General features: G+C 40.1%; 1 protein-coding gene across 17 annotated transcripts in view; it reads left to right on the forward strand.

Annotated features, from left to right (window-relative positions):
- CPEB3 (cytoplasmic polyadenylation element binding protein 3) overlaps positions 1-20,405 on the forward strand; it is a 173,327-nt gene that overhangs the window by 28,654 nt on the left and 124,268 nt on the right. For 9 of the 17 annotated variants that reach the window (XM_074339390.2, XM_074339392.2, XM_074339389.2 and 6 more), the window contains exons 2-3: positions 1,417-1,642; positions 1,736-2,745. In XM_074339390.2, coding sequence (XP_074195491.1) covers positions 1,603-1,642; positions 1,736-2,745 — 1,050 coding nt within the window. In that variant the 5' untranslated portion in view covers positions 1,417-1,602. Of the gene's footprint in view, positions 1-1,416; positions 2,746-20,405 lie in introns of those variants that run through there. The other 8 variants (XM_074339396.2, XM_074339394.2, XM_088791954.1 and 5 more) reach the window with 3 other exon arrangements.

Below are 20,405 nucleotides of genomic sequence, written 5' to 3' on the forward strand. Positions count from 1 at the left end.
AGATAGTCTTTAATAAAAGAGAACTACTTTTAATCCCATTTCTCGGTCTGACATCTTTTGCTTAATAGTTAAGAGTGGAAGCATCTCCATTTTCCAATACATTTATTTTACAACAGTTATTATCATGAGGATGTCCAAGGCATAGCTTCTGTGTGTATTTGAATGCCCTTTCACAAGTGTCCTGAGAAGGATGCTTCTCCAAGTATCTGCGTTAAGTAACTGCATTAAATATTTTAATAACTTTGTTGCAATTACACTGAATCATCATCTAAAAATAATTATATGTTTGGTCATATGCTCCTTTAACATTTCAAAATATTTGTTTTCAGGGTCTTAGCACTGTAATACTAATATATTTAACACAATTAACATGTTCTAAGGGACAAGCTAACTCAGTGAACCATGTATATGGAAATCTCCTGGTTTTGAGTGATTACTATTTTCACCCTGGAATGAGAAAACAGGCAGTATGGCAGAGGCGAATACAGTCCTATGCGAAATGGAAAATACCATACACTCCTTATATGGCTAAATGAAACAGTAATGGCAATGCACTATAATTACAATGTATGACAATTTGGGACTTTGTACTATGCTATTTTTAACACTTTTGGTAGCATATGGTAATTCAGGGTTTTCAAACCATAATCTTTCACTGCTAATACTAGTGATAAGAGATTGGATTCTAAATTTGCTTAAGTCTTGTGACCAAAGCAGCAGTAGGAGGATTCAAACATGAAAATCTGGCAACCCCCAAATTATCTTGACTTTCTACTTAAATCTCAGGGGGATTTCTTTAAAAGCCCTATTCCATCTCACACTCAGTGTCTGTCAGCCTGCCTCCCCCCACCCTCTTTCACCTCAAATCCAACCAGAACATTTCTACACTCTGCAGAGAAATTCTCAGGCTCCTGTAAAGAGCTGAACCACTGAGATGCCAAAAATCTCGCGTGGCAGAATTGGAGACAAGAAAATTGGGGAATAAGCAGAAAAACCCTAATCCTTAGAGTAACAAGCAAACACTTCCAAACGGTTCAGTAGATTTTCACCTCTTTAAAAGCGGTGGTTTTTCCCCCCTGTCTCCTAACAAAATGGAGTAGCTGCAGCTACTGGGAGGCCAGAGAATGATTGTGCAGCTGAGTCCTCCTGCTAACGAATGCCAAGGATTTCCTCCCTCGTGGTTTGCTGCTGCTAAATGAAACAATTATCAACGCTAGAAGGCAGTTTGCTAATCAAGAGGGATAAGACTGCTGTTTCTTTAAAGTGCCCAAATAGGGAAGGGGGGAAGAAAGGGTCGTGTGCGGTGTCTTTTTAACCTTGCTGAAGGACGCAGCAGTATTTATTGACGTATGCAAATAACCAGGGGAGGGTGGTGCTTGGGAAAAAACAGGAACCAGAATCAGTTTCTCATTGCAGGGTGAACGCTCTGAGTTCCGGTGAAGGGAAAAGAGACGTGGCGAAATTGCTGTCTTTCTGTCTTAAAGCACATCTCTCACTAATACAGAAAAGGAACCAAGACATCAGAAAGGGTGAAGACGCTCTCACAGTATTTTTAGAGACCTTGCGCGAGCCCTCCCACCCCAGTCCGACCTGCTCTTCTAAATGGGAGATTATGGATTTGCATTGCAATTGGCTAGTAGAGGTGGCACTGGATTTTCGCAAGTAAAACACCCGCCCGCTTCAGCGAGGGGCGATCACACTGACAATAACGCGTCTCTCTTTTTTCCCGTTTCAGCTGCGCAAACCATGCAGGATGATTTACTGATGGACAAAAGCAAAACCCAGCCCCAGCCCCAGCAGCAGCGGCAGCAGCAGCAGCAGCAGCAGCCCCAGCCCGAGCCCAGCGCAGCCGAAGCCCCGTCCACGCCCCTCTCCTCAGAGACCCCCAAGCCGGAGGACAGCAGCGCAGTGCCGGCGCTCAGCTCCGCAGCGGCCCAGCCGGCCCCCAACGGCTCCGACAAGATGCAGATGGAGTCGCCGCTCCTGCCGGGCTTGAGTTTCCACCAGCCCCCGCAGCAGCCGCCGCCGCCGCAGCAGGAGCCCGCTGCGCCGGGTGCGTCGCTGTCGCCGTCCTTCGGCAGCACCTGGTCCACGGGCACCACGAACGCGGTGGAGGACAGCTTCTTCCAGGGGATCACCCCAGTCAACGGGACCATGCTCTTCCAGAACTTCCCGCACCACGTCAACCCCGTCTTCGGGGGCACCTTCTCCCCGCAGATCGGCCTGGCGCAGACCCAGCACCACCAGCAGCCGCCGCCGCCCGCGCCGCAGCCCGCGCAGCCCCCCCAGGCGCAGCCCCCGCAGCAGCGCCGGTCACCCGCCAGCCCCAGCCAGGCGCCCTACGCGCAGAGGAGCGCCGCCGCGGCGTACGGCCACCAGCCCATCATGACCAGCAAGCCGTCCTCGTCCTCGGCCGTCGCCGCCGCTGCGGCCGCCGCCGCCGCCTCCTCTGCCTCGTCCAGCTGGAACACGCACCAGAGCGTGAACGCCGCCTGGAGCGCGCCGTCCAACCCGTGGGGCGGCCTGCAGGCGGGCCGGGACCCTCGCCGGGCGGTCGGCGTGGGCGTGGGCGTAGGCGTCGGGGTGCCTTCCCCGCTCAACCCCATTTCGCCGCTCAAAAAGCCCTTCTCCAGCAACGTGATCGCGCCGCCCAAGTTCCCCCGCGCGGCCCCGCTCACCTCCAAGTCCTGGATGGAGGATAACGCTTTCCGGACCGATAATGGTAACAATCTGTTGCCATTTCAGGTAATGCTCCCGTGCACCCGCACATACCTTCCTCCTACCCCGCTTCGTTTGCCCCTTCTTCCCGGCCTCGTAAGCGTCGGCTGATGTGTGTGTTCCTTAAACAAGGCAGCGATGCCGGCACCCAGGTGGGGGAACACTGTGGCTGCTCCCGGGTTCCTGTTTATTCACCCTGACAAGATAGAAAAGGGCCTTTTCCTTTTCGTTTATTTTTTTCCCCTTCACCGTGCTTGGGCTTCTTGTTTGGACCTTTTTTGACAACCAAAGCAGCAAGTGCGTGGCAAGGTGCGGGCGTAGTCCCAGGATGAGTGGGCTGAGATTCCCGTCGTTTTAAGGAGCTGCACGTTTCAGGTTATGACAGTCGGGGCGCAGGGTACCGCCTGCAAGCTGTCCACTCCTAAAGCACCCCGGCCCTGCTCTTCTTGTGGAGGTGCACAGCCCAGTCGCGAGTGGTGCTATTTCAGACAGTTGCACGCGCTCAATTAAACTAATGTGAACACATGTGTTTATGTCTCGCTAAGGTGCCGGCATCATCATTAATAGCAATCAGCGCCTTGCCCCTGCCGGGAAAATGATGAGTGTAAGATTCCAGCCACCACTAGAACTCTACCGGGGCCCCAGGCGGAAGAGTGGGAATTCTAGGGGTAACCCTTCCTACGTTCCCTAGAAGAAGGATGTAGAAATTGTTTTTTTCCAGAGGAAAGAGACAATAGGACGCGACCTTCAGAGCCATATTGCAATGGAGTCTATTTGCTAGTTAGCACTGAAATATTTAAAGCTGCAGTGTCCTTCAGTTGGGTTATTTAAGAAGACAGTGCAGATCAATTACACCATTTGAAACTGGCCAAAGTGAAAGTCTTGCAACTTTAATGAAAAATGAGCCTTGTGTCTTGGTGTTAAATGCCAATGAAAACCCCAGGAAGTACCCCAGACAAAAAGGTTGAATGGAGTGTCCTTATTCTGTTCTTGCTTCAGATGCAGCCCACAGCCACGTTGGCTGGCAGTGTCCTGCACATCTTGAGTTGGTAAGGGGTGGTAAGGGTGAGTGTTCGCTGGGGGCTTTTGTTCTCAGGCATTTGTCCTTCACTTATAAATTGATTTGGCCATAAGCTTCTAGGCTCAGTTAAAAAAAGAAAAGGAGAAAGAACAGGAGAGAGGAGGGCTTTGGATAAGACCCAGTTTGCGTGGTCAAGGAAATGAAACAGAAATCCTTGGAGCATTGCTTAAAAATGGCAGAACTGACACTTGACACAGGTAGCTTAAAGCATCAGGTGCAATTGGAGACTTCATTTTATTACTCTTTACATTTCAAATGTGATGTTTGGGTGGCTCCCATCCCTGAAGGAGGAGAGAGGGTTATTGAGAGGCACATGATTCTCCGGGCTCCAGCAAGGATTTTTAACCTTGACGGTTCAAGGGGTTCCACAAAACCCATAAATTGTGTGTTTAAGAGTTTCTAATGAGAGGGTCTTACCAAGTTTTCACAAGGTCCTTTAGGAATGGAAGATTTTAATATTAAGTTTTACTTCTTTCCATACTAAAGTTTATTTTAATAAAATGAAGGGACACTGCAAGAGGAGGTTAGTTTGGTAGATAGAGGAAAGGCGGTATCTGCTTTCTGGAATTTCCCTGTGCGCTTATTTTTTTGAGGGTGGGTAAGGTAGTGAGGCTTTTCTAACAGGCACCCACTTTTTCATAGTATTCGTTTTTCTAATAGGCCTTCTTCTTATTTTGGTGCTCCCAATCCAAGTCCAGTCTTAGAGGATAACCTGAAATCTGACAGGGAGGTTTAGGTGTTGAGAGCTGATGATATACATATACATCAATTATTTTTTCTAGGGGTTAATCTGCATACAACTAGCTTTTGATTAATTATCTCCGAAAATGGGGACTGAGGAGAGATTACATCCATAAAAATTTCCCAAACTGATATTGACAGGTAGTGTGGGGATTGCCAGTTGTTTCTCAGCAAACTATTTACCAGCAACGCTAATGAAAGCCAGACGGATTGGATTCAGTTTGGTCTTTTGTCTTTTCATCCCTAATGGTGCTATTGAGTGGGCAAAGATGGCCAAAAGATTTGTAGAAGAGATTTGATTAAAAATCGAGCCTTATATATTTGACCACAGAAAGAATTACATGAACTTTATGTCTCATTTCTTTTCCTTACTTAAAATGGATTTTCAGGATTTTGAAGCAATATTAGAACCAGAGTAGAACCAACTTGGTTGTGTTTTGGCTTGGAATATTATCAGACTTGGTTTGTGTTTAAAAAATACAAATATGTTTTAAAAAAACAAACACCTTGAGTCTTCTGTGCACAATTTTACATGTTTGTGCAATTATTGAAATCACTTTTTCTACAAAAGGGAAAAATATCTTAAGTAGTCCTAACGACTTTTTAAAAATTTGTTTATTTTGACAAATAGGATTTTTTTCTTTAAAGAGTTTATTTAATAGAATATCAACTTTATTTTTTTATTTCACAGACTCTTTGAGCTAAAAGGGGTTTTCAACAGTGATCTCCTCTAATGTATCTCAATATAAAAAAAAAAAATCTATCTCCCCTACCCTGTGCTGCTTCAGTCTCTTGCCAAACAACACAATAGATTTTTTGGAGCTTTACTTCTGTGGTTTATATTGTAAAAACAATAACTGTGTTGAATGTGGTTTTTCAAATTATACATGCTTCCTTACCCACTTCCCTGAATTCTAACAAAGATGGTCGGTTTCCCTGGGTTGTGGTGGCTGCTTCCTTCAGGATTGCTTGTATCTAAAAGGCACTTCGTTTCTATAAATAAGGAAACTGAGGTCCGGGGAGGTAGAGTGACATAACTCAGGTCCTAGAGCTTTGGCTAATTTTGTTGCGGTGTGTCCTTAACTTTCCTGTAGCATTAGTGCTGTCAGGTAGAATTCATTTTGAGTAAGGTTCTCTTTGGACTCCAGTCAAAGAGACTTCATTATAGAACTGTTTGGAGGCTCTTCTCTACCTGGCCGGTGCCTGTGAGTGTTATTCCTCCCACCAACAGAGCTCAAGAACATTGAGGCAGGGGAATTATACATGCACATTGTTCTATATTATGTGCGACAGAGAAGCCGTGGCATGTCAAAGGACCAGAGTAGAGATGTTTCTGTATATAGTGAATTGGGTTTAAATAGCATCGTGGTCCAGAGAAGTGTAGAAGGGACTTGTGAAAGCACCTGTTCCACTATGCTGCTCATTTTCCAGAGGAGGAAACTGAAGTCTTAATATGTGACATGACTTGCCCAAGTTCAGGTGGGTCAGAAGCAGGCTTTGGAGCCAGATTGCCGAGGTTCAAATTGCAACTCTGCCAGTTACTGGCTTTGTAATCTTGAGCAAATTATATATATATATATATATATATATATATATATATATATATATACCCTTAATTGCTTAATTTGTAAAATGGAAATCATAATCATTCCTTGCTTCATATGAATCCAAATGAGAAACTGCAGGTGAAGTGCTTAGCACAGTGCTTGGTCTGTAGAAAGCGACCACATAAATGTTGGGTTACAATTATTATTGTAATGGTGACCAGAGGCGCTGCATGACCTTATCACACTGTGGATTACTGATTTTTTCATACTGTGCAATCTGAATAACTCCAGACTTCTTCTGCGTAATATCATTTAGTCTTTTTTTCTGTCTGAAGGTACCCTATGGTTACCATACAAGATGGTAACCCACTATTTACCTCTGGGCCAGGCTCTGTGCTAAGCACTTCATAGTAGTTTCTCACTGGAACTCCTTTGAGGTCGAGGACTATTATTATCCTCATTATACTGACAAAGAAATTGAGGGTTAGTGCATTTACATTATTTGCTCAAGCTCACAGCCAATAACTGCAGAGTTCAGATTTGAACCCGGGCAATCTGCCTCCAGAGCCAGGAGAGACATACAGTAATACCTTGGCCAAGATACCGCCAGGACGTCAGTTAACAGTACAGTATAGAAGTAGGCGACTGGGCTGAATATGTACTTGACTTTATGATAATACCCTGGAAATTGTGTTTTTAAAAGAATTTGTATTGATAGAAATGGAGGAAGAAAAATATAGTGCCCATCCATATACCACTACTTGGATTCAACAATAGTCAATATTTTCCTCTATTTGCTTACTTTATGTATTTTTAATATAGTGTTCTTGGAAAAAATTCAAATTATGTCCTGCTTTCTTTCTGCCTCTTTGTCTTTCTTTATGCCTCCCCTCTTCCCACACCCCAAATTGAAAGTGACTGTATAGATTTTATATATATATGTGTGTGTGTATATATATATATTAGATTTTAGATTTTCTAGCATAAGTCCAGTTAAATATAATTTAGTGTTAATTTTGTTGGTGGATTATAACAGAGGAAGAAATTTCTTATATGAATTCATGGGAATATAAATTATTTTTAAAATAAATATGCCTATTTATATAAATTTTGAGGAAACATTAATATTTTTCAATTAGTCCATGCTCCTTTTTAAAATATATATATATGTGTGTGTGTATATATATATATATATATATATATATATATATGAAGTAATATGAATTGTCTAGCTTATGCTTGCTTTTGAATAAGGATAATACGACTTGGATTTAAAACTGGAGACTCTTTCGTCGTTGCTGTCATGAAAAACCACTTAATGTCCACCCAACCCCACAAACTGCTTCAGAGCGTATTATGGTTAATGTCAGTGCCAGCAAAGCTACGTATCTATATTTTATTTGAAAGAGGGGTTGGTTAGGAAATATCAGAATGTTTTCTATGCTACTGGAAACATTAACCTAATAATATAAACTGTATATGTCAAAATTGCATGTTGAAAAGTAGTTAGCTTCAAACTTTTTATGACCTTGAGTTTGCACAAAGATGCTCTCTCAGAAATGTAATGTTTTTAGATATCCTCTAAGACACAATTTTCTACTTAAATAGCTGTCTCCATTGTTGGCCTGTTTTTCTGTCTTTCAAGGGCTGCATAAGGCATAATGCTTGTCCATTTGGAACTTGTCGTTGCTCACGTGGTTTTTGTAAGTGTTTTGATCTAATGTCAGAAGATGATTGCTTTGTTTCTTACATATGAAAAGTTTGAATGCGCTATGTGAGGTGTAGGGAATATAAAGTAGTGGACAGTCCGTGAAGCTTGGTGTGAGGAAGACACTGGTTGAAGCCTCAGCTCTGTCAGTGGTGATTGGGGTCAAGTCATTTATCCAATGATTCTTTCTCCCAGACTGTAAAAATGGAGAGAGCCTATCATCTGGGTTTGCTTTATGAGAAAATGTATACAAGTGTTCAGAAAAATTAGATGTTGTTATGTCTTTTAGATGCCTGCTTAACTACCGGTAATTACAGTTGTCCCTCATTATCCATGGGGGATTGGTTCCAGTACCTCCTGTGGATATCAAAACGCACAGATGCTTAAGGCCCTTATATAACATGGTTTAGAACAAAGTCTGTAGTTGACCCTCCACATCTGTGGATTCCCACTCGTGGGTAGAAAATAGTTTTCAACCTTTGGTGGGTTGGATCCACAGATGCAGAATCTGTATAGTCAGTTAATAGAGGAAATATTGTTGATAGTCTTCTATAGTCTGAGTTAGACACTAGTTCCTGGCATCTGGAAGTTGAGAGGGGCTAGAAAGTGTCTGGTAGGGATGGAAGAGTGATGATATGTGTGTTAGGTGACTGCCTGCCCTAGAAAAGCAGTCCGGGTTCTGAGGGTTCGGGAGTAGAGGCTTGTGTCATAAGGAGGGGGTGCATTTGTAACCGCCTGCTTCTGCTTATGGCTGACTCACCAACGCAAGTGTAAGAATTCTGCTTACTCTGTGAACATTTTAATTGGTGATGGGAGAATTGCTTAAATTCTTAATTTCCTAACTGCTACAAGTGTTGAGTTGGGTAGTTATGAAGCCACAAAGGCTCTAATTTGAATCTCCTCATTCTCACTTCTCTGAAGACGATGCCTGGCTCTCTGCAGGGGTCAATGAGGTCGTCAGAGGTTAAAGTCCACATAGAGCCCCAAACTGGATCTTGAGAGTTGAGGAATAAGCCACAGCATCAAAGGGGCTTTCCCAGGGAGATCGCTGAGTTTGCAGTACCAGCCAGCCTTGCAAGGAATTTTCCACAGCTGGTCTTTATATCTTGTAGATGGCTTGTTCTGTGGGTTTCTGTTATGCTTCAGTTCTGTTACATTTAGTTTTTATATCCTTTATTGTTCTTTACAGGTGCTGGGCATGTAAACTTCTTAATGTGAAACCAGTCTAATATTTGCATTTTGACTTAACTTGAAACAGAAAAGTACTCACGAATTAAAACAAAACAATAAATTAGCGTCTTGGAATCAAGCCTACTTTTCTCTCTCCAGAAGCACTATTATATAATTCTCAGAAATAATAAATACATGCTATGAATCCTTGTTGGCAGACTTTAAAGGAGAGACACAAGAATGGGCACCAAACTTCCTTTATATCATTTGGAGTGATCATAGAAATAATGTACATGAAGGGAAAGAAACATTGTGTACTGATTCTGTATACGTAAGACTGTTGTACAGCCAAATAGCTTCATTTCTCAAGCGTTCAAACTTATTCCAAAGTGAAGATCAAGTGCAAGAGGGAAAAAAGTAACTCTCTATCTTTAGTTAATGCAACTAATTAAATGGTCAGTGCTACCCAATGAACCAGTATCTCGAAGTTCATGGGCACCTGACAGTAGATACTCATTGAATGAATGAACAAGTATTTAAACACAAGTTGCTATTCCTTTGTTTTTTCTGCAATACAGTAGTATATTTAACATTTTTGAGACAGATTCTTCATTATAGCATTTCTCCACAAGATGTACAAGAATATGGAAACAGGTGAATGTACATAATGTCGTAAAGGATATCTTCAATTTGTAAAAATAGATCATATTATGTGCGTTCCCAGACTTTATAGACATCCCATGATTCCTGGGCTGTGACTCTGTATTTGTAGTTTTGGTATGCCAAGAAGTAAGCAGGGTTCTTGCTTTGACATAAAATATTTCAGCAGCCAATAGATAGAAACACGAGCTTACCCCCTACGACTTAAATTTTTCTTTACCGCTTCACTGTTAATCAGCTCATTCTTGTCGATTCAGTTTACACTGTCCTGGTGATCTGTTCCTGACTTCCCAAATCAAGTCATTCATACTAGAACTGATCAGAATGCGAGTCAGAATAATTCTGACTGTACCGTGTTTCCCCGAAAATAAGACCCGGTCTTATTGTCATGCAGGGTGTCATGTGGGGTCTCTGCTCCCGCTCCCCACATTAGAACACAGGACATGGTGAGGCCAAAAAGGGACACCCACGGAGCCATAGATAGGGGAGTCATACCACTATAGTCTCACTGGCGGCTGGGTTGGAGACACAGGAAGCAGGAGCCATACTATCCACAACCTGCCGTCCACTTCTCTGCCAACCAACCCCACTTGCTAGCTGCAATCTGGCGTGCTAGCTGCAATCCGCGCTTGCTAGCTCAGCCACCATCTTCTTGCTAGCCCCCATTTTCTGCTAGCGTAGCCATGACAGTTACATTAGTGGCCAATGGCTCACTGGTTACAGCTGATGGCCAACTAGTCACAGCTGTTGGCCATCTACTACCTGAGCCAGCATGTGAGGCCGAGAGCCTGGAAACTGCTCTCTGGGACTCTGTCCCCACACTTATATTAATTTTTGCTCCAAAAGATACATTGGGGCTTATGTTCATGGGATGTCATCCTAAAAAGTCATGCTAGGGCTTATTTTCCAGTTAGGTCTTATTTTCAGGGAAATACGGTAGTACTTAGACATATTACGGAGAGAATTCTTTGGTCTAAGAAGTTGACAAAGGATAGGTTATAGTAGGCCCATTCAGTCAGTCATTTGAGAAATGTGAGATTGGAAGATGGACGTATAAAGGGCAAAAGACTTTCTATCCTAAATATATGGTAGGGTTTGGGGACTGACTAGGGATTGGAACACTTCAGAGGAAACATTTTAGTGATCTCACAATCTAACCCCCTACTCAAAGGCCAGGAGACGTAGTTCTTAGGGTTCAGATAAGCAGCAATTAAAAAGGACAAGAAGTAAATGTACCCAGAAGCACCTCTGTTTTGTAATCTGCCGTGGAAAATTTCCTTTCCTCTTTTGGACCAGCGAAATATAACCTAGATATGCAGGGGGTTAAAAATAGTGAAGACCAGTAAGGTTTATGAGATTGTGGGGAAAGGCTGAGAGATGATTTTTGGATCATGAATCTGTTTTTATATGTTTGCATGTGATATTGTGGTAGACGATTCAATTCTTTGTCACATTGTTGTTTAAAGCAGTTGTAATCAAAGTAGAATCCCGAATTCAGATAAACAGTAAAGGGTAGCATATGCAGAGTTTTGGGTAGCCACGTATCTATTGCAGAATTCCCTGATCAAAGGGATGGAATTTATAGTGTTAAGTTCCTTTTGGCATCTTCACTCAGTCATAAGCCATGTAGTTCAGCTTTTGGGTGCTGTATTATTTTTGATGTCCTTATAGCTAACAAATACAGGGTACCCTGAATGCCTGGGTGAAGCACTGGCCTCACCCTTTTCACGTAAATTATCTTATTTAATCCTTACATGTTTTTGTGAATTAGGGATTATTGTCCTAATTGAGAGTTAGAGGATATTACTAGTGAGCTGACAGAGTAGAAACGGAAACAGGTCTTTTGACTCCTTGTCCAGTTCTTCCATGTTACTACATCTGCTGGCCTCTTACCATGTCGCTCACCCTCTCTGCGTCCACCTTTGATGTTGTCCTCTTTCCCCAGATCTTCCCCGATGCCCCTCATCCTACATTTTCTTTATAGTACTTGTCACACTTTTCCATGAGCTGCTTCATTGTGTTTTGTTTCTCGCCTGGAAGGTAGGCTCCCAAGGACGAGGACGTTTCACTGCAGTGTACCCAGGGGTTGTGACAGTACCTGGGATATTTTAGGCGCATGGTAAATATTTGTTGAAGGTGTTAATGATTTACATTTATAAATGATTAATTAGGCATTTATTGGTCATTTGCATGTAGCTAGCAATGTGAGAAGGATCTCTTCTATAAACACTTAACCTGCCTCTACCAGAGGTCAGGCACTAGGGGTTAAAGCTGAACCATATCCTGGCCTCAGACAGCTCCCTGACAAACATAAATTAAAATATAGGATAAGGTTTATAACAGTGTGCAATATGCACAACAGAGAGAGTATGTACTTGAATCAGAGGAAGGAATGATTACAATTTGTGTGTGTATGGGGGAAGGCTCCAGGAAAGTCTTCACAGTTTAAAATATTTTCAAAGCTTTTCTGATTTTGAAAGTAATGTATAGTCACTATTTAAAACTTAAGGGAACAATACCCATAATTCTATTACCCAGAGATAACTGTTCTTAATGTTTTGGTGCATTTTATACCAGTGATCTCTTTCATATGTGTATATATAATGTATTTTATATGGTCGAGATGATTCTGTGAAACAATGGATAGCCATATTTTTTAGCTTTTCTTATCATTCTAGGCCATGGGGGAAGGGTTGCAGCAAAGATTTGTTTTAAACAGAGGGAACATCAGGTACATAGGTAAGAAACAACATGGTGTGTTGCACGAGCCAAGATTGAGGGTAGGGGTGAGGTGAGTGAGAGATAAGCCTGGAGAAGAAGGTAGGGGCCGGGTCACAGAGGACATTCCAGCCTCTGGGCCTTCTACTTTGTCCAGTGGGGACATTGAAGGGTTTTTAAGCTGAGAAAGATAACCATTATAAGGCTTTTATGTTAGTGAGTGAAGTGATCATATCTTTGTTTCAGAAAGATTATTCTGAGATATAGATTGTCAGGAACCAAACACAGGCAGGAAGCCAGTTCACATGTAGGGACCTAACGTGATTGGGAGGAAGGGATGGAACTGAGAAATAAGGCGGCTGACTAGAAGGACTGGTGATTGCTTGGGTATGGGGAATAAAGGAGACGGAGGCGTTTCAAATGTCTCCCAGGTCTCAGGGAAGGCAGCTAGGGAAAACGATCTAAAGGGGAAAATGCTTAATAGTGGTAGATTCGAGTTGTCGCAGCTCATAAGCCAGGTGGATTTAAAGTAGAGGAACTTCAGAAGGGAAAGCTCTGTGTTGGGAATATTTGAGCAAGTGATTTGACATCTCTTATCCACTCATGCTTTTGTGTGACTCTTAATGCATGGGAAGGAAAACCTTATTAAGATAGATTACTTTGTGGACTAGTTATTAGAACACTAAATCTGAAAGAAGAAATAACTACCATTCTAAGTCAAGAGCTTTTTCTGATTCCAGCTTGATTTTTCTTTTCCTTGTACCCTGAGAATTAGAGTACATGTCAGCTGATTCGTCATCTTGTTTATGGGTAACAGCCTGGCATTGCAAAGAACTGTATGGAATTGCTAACCAATCAATCACATGAGCGGATCACAGGCAATAAGAGGAATGAAACCTGACATCCTTTATTAAGTTGAATAAACTCACTTGAGAGTTTGGTGGATGTTATTAGTCAGTCTGAAATATCATTAATAAGGTCTAAGCAAAGTTGGGATTAGACCTCATGGAATTTAGTTCTGTGCTAATACAATGCTTAGTTTTTAATGGGTGTAAACATGCTGAAATGTGTGAAGTTTGTGGTCCATAGAGCCACAGGGAGATGAGCTCTGAGGGGAGAGGAGACAGGGACAGTGTCTAAGAACCAGCAGAATTATATGTTGTTTATTCATTTGTATTTCTAGTGAGAGAGGCGGGCTATAGCATTTATTACATTTCCAAAGGAGTCCATAACTCAAAAATGATGAAGAATCACAGATATGGAGTAAAAGCACTGTGACGTGGCACCCAATACACCTTCAGAAGGTTTTAAAAACAGGCATCTCATAAAATTTTTCTTCCTCTCTTTAGCTGAGAGAAATTCTGCCTAACTTTGAGAACTTTCTAAATAAAAGGGACCCAACTCTTCTTTTATCTGGTTTTCTCTAGAGCATTCACATTACTTTTAATTGTACAAGTTATTTTTTTTTTGGCATGCATTTAATGGGTTTACATCTATTATGTTAAATCACATGATTACAATAATACTAGCATTAAGAAGGTATGGGGACAAACCCACCATCTCCAGGTAAGCTTGCAGCTCATCCGGTAGGGCAGAATTTATGGGCTTATTGGCTATAGATGTTGAGAGTACTAGGGGCATTTTTTTATTGGGAAGATGGAACTCACGGGTTAATCTGGAAAGTCAGCAAAAGCTTCACCTATGGTAGATACTTATGTAAATAAATAGACTAGAAAGTTTTGATTCAGAGAGGGTTGTTGTTTCTTTTCTAGTATAGGAGGTACAACTTAGAAATACTGATTTTCAGAAATTGCTAGTATGCATATGCCCTTCTCTCCTCAGAGGGACATTTCCACGGTCCCATTCACTTCTTTGTTGTTGTTAAGACCTTAGAAAGCCCATTTCTACTATTGTAACCCAATGAAGAGAGTAGAGAGTAGAACTGGGAGGGGGTAGAAGTTGGAGGTTTGTGGAGTGAAGGTGCAGGTGTCCTAGATCTCAGTGATAGACCTGCAACTCCTGGAGAGAAGTGCACCTGGAGATTTTTACATACTGTGTTTCCCCGAAAATAAGACCTAGCTGGACAGTCAGCTTTAGTGCATCTTTTGGAGCAAAAATTAAAATAAGACCCAGTCTTATTTTACTATAATATATGACCCAGTTTTATATAATATAATATAATATAATATAATGTAATGTAATGTAATGTAATGTAATATAATTATAATATAATATAATAGCAGGTCTTATATTAATTTTTGCTCCGAAAGACGCATTAGAGCTGATTGTCCGGCTAGGTCTTATTTTCGGGGAAATAGGATAGAAACAATGTTGGCTACATAAGGTAGGTTCTTTGTTTAGCTCTGTAACCAATTAACTACTTATGGGCTAGCGTGGAAACCTAACCTCATTTCTTACTTAGTTTCCATTGGTAAAGAGCCGTTTTAGCAAGAGAACATTTTGGGATACAATTTGTTTAAAATGTATGACACCAAGGCTCCCTAAGAACAACCGACCAAATTTAGCCAGTTCTGAACTATTTTTCAGCATCATGGAATTTAGATTGGAATATATCTAAATTAGAATAGAAAGACCCTGTTTTATTTGTTTGTTTGGGGAGGGGGTGGTTGTTTTTTTAACATGAAAGTTTAAGTTGAAGCTTTACCAGGTACTTCATTTACCATCATGCTCATTCAAAGGGCAAAAATATTCTGGAGAAAAAAAAAGAGGCTTTGTTATTTAAATCAGTGTAATGACACTACCAAAATGGTTGAATCTGTATAAAAAATTCATTGGCCTTTAACCTGCAAAAACAATCTAAATACTTTGAATTATTTTACAAGGCTGATGAAACGTTATTTTGCAATGTTTATCAAATTAAACTTTGTGCTGATTTTAAGCAGAATAAAGACGGACTAATTGTGCAAATGCTTCAGGATGTTGCAAAGTAAAACTTTGTTTGGTAAATGGAAAATTTTAAAGTCTACTTTCAAAGGCATTATGAATTTAACATTTTAGAAGATTTGGAACTCAGTGGGGAGATTGATTTTTATCGTATTTTGACCTTGAATTCTTCAACATTCCAAAGACATGAGCTTACTGAAGATAGCAAAATTATTTAGTTAGTGTTTTAGAGCTTACCGCCGAGTTCCTACTTACTTGCCAGTGTAGCTGATTCTATTTGACCTATCAACTTTGGTGTGATCTAGTATGTGAAATGTTATTCCAGAGTAGCTATTTTAAAGTTGGTGAATCATGCACAAGGCTTTCATTTTAGAATACAATGGGATATTTGATATTCTAATTTAGGCCTATATTCTGTTAAATGTGAAACATAGATACCTAAAGGAAATTATAGCTTAATGTAAAAAAAAAAATGCGAGGCCTGGAGTGAAGAGGAAAGGAAGAAAAATCTCTTGAGAGTGAATATATTCCTTCACACTGAGGGATATAATGGAGAGCTGAAGCCGACCAGGCAGTTGGAGTGACACATTCTGTTAGAGGGACATAAATAATAGAGCATGTATTGAATACTGAGACGTCAAAGGACATTGAAAGACAGTGAAGAAGATTTCCACGAAGAGGACAAAGCTAGGTAAAAGGATGCTTCAGCTTTTGTTACAATAATTAAATATTCAAAAAGGCAGCCATTTTATCCTGTCCAGGAAGTTAAGCAATTGCCCATTTTATATTCCAGTTTTATGCAAGCAAGCCAGAGGCAAGTAAGCTGACATCAGGGATTTATATGAAGAAGTTTCTTTTAGGGAATGTCGTGAGCAAGTTCAAAACCCAATCTTAATCTCCTGTGGCATAATCATAATATTTATGATGCCTTTAAGACACTTCATGTTTGTTCTAAACCATCAAAGAGAGATAAACCGTGTGATGAGCATAATTTGTATTGTGCATATTATTAATGATCTAGTCTGATGACTTCTCACCATGGTTAATATTGTAATAAGACAACATATGTAGAAAAGATATGTTCTGTAGATCCGTGTTTTATAGAGACAGCTGTAGAAAACATTCATGCTGTGCAAAATTCTAATATACTCTCTTATATTTTTTCTCTATTATGTTATACATCTAGAAATTCACATGTGTTATAGGTGGCAATGCAGTTAATTGGAGTTTGATTTTAATAAGCATTTATAAGGTGCATACTATGTTCTTGGACTTGTGTTAGGTATTGTGGATAACACAAATTTTCTGAATCCTGTCCTTAGGAACTAAAAATAACATGCAATAGAGCATTATATGAAAGCAAGTACCAGACTGTGTGATTGTGTTAGTTGACATGAATGGCAACGAGGGGCAAGAATAATTTGGCCTAGAATCATTTTTTTTAAAAAGTGTTAGAGAGGATCCTTATAGCTTCATCTTGAAGGCTAGGATTTGGCTAGGTAGAATGGGAATCCAAAATAAGGAAAGAAAAATGAGCGGTAAGTGAGGTTATTGAGCAGACCCTCCTGACTAGAACAAGGGACTTTTAGGTTTTACTGGGAGATGAGGATGGATTGGTTGTTTCTTAGGATTAAAAAACAGTAAATTTTTACTTACTAGACACCACTTAGTTTTAAAAGCATTTAAGATGTCTTTGTACATATATACTGCAAAAGAACGTAGACTAGAAGTAGGTGAGAAAAATGAAATAAAGGTAAAGTAAGAGGATGTAAAATGGAGTCCAGAATTAGACCTAAGTATTAGTATTAGTCTAATCAGTAGATGATGCTTATCCTGATAGTGACAATCTCGAACGTTCGGCTTAGGAATGTGGACCCTTCTGCAGACAGTGGGAACCCTGAAGGACTAAGATGAGAGCAGAGGCACAATAAATGTTTAGAAAGACCAAACTGGTGGATTGGAGAAGCGTGTGTGTCTGCCACAGTGCAGCCTGGTGGTAGGGAGGCTGGTGATGAGAAGGTGGGATAGGTACCGTGGGTTAGCACAAATCTAGGAAGGTATAACTCTGAGAAACCTTAAAAAGAAAATATGTTAGGAGTACTGACTGGTGGAGTAGAGGGTACGAGGGAGTGCACGATCGTTCAGAGCTGTTATGCTTAAAACAGTATCTACTGTTAGGCTTTTTTTTTTTTCCATGTTTTTCTTTCCCTGCGTGACTTTGCCCCAGTTCACACTTGCTGACACTGTGTTCCCCACACCATTCTCCATGGAGGTTCCTAGCCATTAAAAGGATTGAGGGAGAAGAGAAGCGGATAGTCTTTCCCCTTTCTCTCTTGGGCACGTCCACTGCATCAAATTGTTGCTGCTTCTCTCTGAATTTTGTCATTTGGCACTCCAGAGTCAAAATTGCTGCTGTCTGTTCTCATTCTCATACTACTGATAAGGATATTTCCACTTCTTGGATCCCTGTCTCCATAATAGCTGAGGGGCTACTTAAGTAAAGATGAGCAGCTGGCATGCAGTGAAAAGTGGGGTAGTAGAACCAATGTAAGGTCAGGCACTGGGAGGGAATGACAGCATCACTTTATGCTGTGGTGTTCCCTTAATAACCTTCCATTGAATTCACAAGAGGGTCTTCTTATCTGTTCAGCAATTTATGTTGGCTCACTACCCACATACCCACATCTTCTCTTTTGTATACATATGCACACACATGTACATACATCCTGTAGAGACTGAGTTTGAGACATTTTGAGTAGACCATGTAATTGTGAAGTAGTATTAATGATCTAAAAGTCAAAATTTGCTTTGATTTTTAGAATACTGTTTGGTCAGGGGTCATTCTTAATCATGTTCTGTTAATATGAATTTCATGTGAACCTTTATTGATGGTGGAGAAAGACTTAAGAAGAATGCTGAAAATCAAACTAAAGCTGCCAAAGTTGCAAAATTGATTGTGGCTCATCATATCGATAAATCAACTAGATGTGCTGGATGCTGCCACACAGTGTTTTTGTCATCAATGTATGGTTCCCGACATTTATTTGGTGTTCTGTAGTTAGGTTGCCATAGGATTTCGAGGGTATCTGATATCTTTGTTAATTAAAAAAAACCAAAAAAAAAAAAAAAAAAAAACTTTGATGTGAACAACACTGAGAAAGTTGAAGGAAATGGTTAAAATAAGTTTGGGTGGGATGGATAACTCCTTTGGAGTAAGCGAAAATGTTTTTGTGTTGCTTGAGATTCATATGTGTGCAATGGTGAAAAGTTGAAAATTGAGTCATATGTATGGTTTTCTGTTTAGTGATTTGGCGATAAATTTAGTGTTTCATAAATATGGCCTGTTTAAGTAGCTGGAATTTAAATGTGGCCATTGATTGGAATAAAAATGGCAGGGTGTAATTTACTCTGTACTAGGGAGGCCTGGTGGACTTCAGCTAATGTGCCACATTATAATCATCTCTAGACTAGGGGGCTTACCCTGGCTAGTGGGCTTTACAATGGTGCTCCTCTGGATTCTGAGATTGAAAGAAAAGTAGTAGAGCTAGAGCCACAGTTGTTTTGTGTCTCCCCTAAAGCCCCACCCAGTTCTTCTTTAAAGATCTAGTCAGGAGTTGGGTACCAAATCATGAAAAATAATAAGGGTTCTACAAAGTCTGAAAATCTAGATATTTTTAGTCTGTTTATAAGAATCAGAAATCTCAATGAAACTTGTTTCTGACTTAATGTTATCTTCTACTCTGTCATGGCAGAAACCTTAGTGCCCACATGATTTGCTCTTTTACTCTTTCAAAATAAGGTAGGTTGCTACAAGTATGGATTTTAATTTAAGTAATTTAAATCACTAGACAGAACAATTGATATTTAATTACTTATTTCTAACTTTTCCTGTTTGTTATGCATCCTTAACACAGCTTATTGCGTTTTACCACTCTCATTCACTGACTGTCAAAGTGCTGTACAAAGACCACCAGGGGGGAAGCTGTTGATTATACACAGCTGGGTTTCCTAAACTTGCTGAACAAGCATCACCTTGACAGTTTCAGAGGGCTCTCAGAAGGGGGCACTTAGAATACTTCAAGTTTTGGAGGCTGAACTTAGTCATAGAGTGGTTTTAGGGTAGAAATTAGTAAGCAAAATTTGGGCAGGGATTGGTTAAATTTGTAAACTAGTCTAGTTGCTGGAATGGTCAGCGGTCTTAACCTTGGAACAGGAATTCAAGCTGAGTTACTGCTAAATCTATGTCTGCAGCAGTACTGCCCAATAGAAATGGGCTGCAAGACACACAGAATAATTTAAAATATTCTAGTAGCACATTTAAAAAGTACAAAAACACAGGTAAAATTAATTTTAATAATATGTTAAATTTAACCTGCTATATACAAAATATTTCGACATGTGATCAATACAAAAATTATTGAGTTATTTTGTATTTTTTTCTTGCTAAGTCTGAAATCCAGTGTGTATTTTATACCTATAACACATCGCAATTCATTCTAGCAACATTTCAATTGCTCTCTCTATTTATATGGTACATAGTCTTATGGATATCTATAGTCTTAGAACAGATGGGTCTAAATGAGCTAATTAATGTTTGAAACAATTTGAACTTAGTTTGTATTTCATGTCATGATCTGGCACCTTTTAGCTGTACTGCAAGTCATAGTGTACTTTTATAACTTGTGGTTTCTGTTTCATTTCTCACTTTTATGTATAAATCTGTAGTCTTCATTAGCATGCCATTAATGAAACATATAGATACAAATATATAATTTACAAGGAGAATGTGTTTTCTCGTATGCTTGATAGACTATCTGCTAGAATAAGCCTTCACTTCCAGTAGGTAGAATGAGTCATCAAATTTTCTAAAGTTGTCGAGTATTTTGAATAACAAATATTGCCCTGAAATGGCTAAATGCATATATTGTACTGCCATTGTTTCTATTAATTTTATGTGGTGCTTTATTTAGTTGACAAACGCATTTTATATATATTCTTATTTGTTATCCCTAAACGTATTCCTAGGTATTCTCTTTGAACTTTTATGTTTACATTTTAAATGAAATTGTTGTTATATAGGATAGATAAGTTGTCAACATAATCATAAAATTATTCAAATGAAAACTATTTTTAAAAGCACTGTATATCCACAGAAGTT

This window comes from Rhinolophus sinicus, chromosome 15 (assembly GCF_057876585.1).
Source record: "Rhinolophus sinicus isolate RSI-liver-muscle chromosome 15, RSI-T2T, whole genome shotgun sequence".
NCBI classification, from domain to species: Eukaryota; Metazoa; Chordata; class Mammalia; order Chiroptera; family Rhinolophidae; genus Rhinolophus; species Rhinolophus sinicus.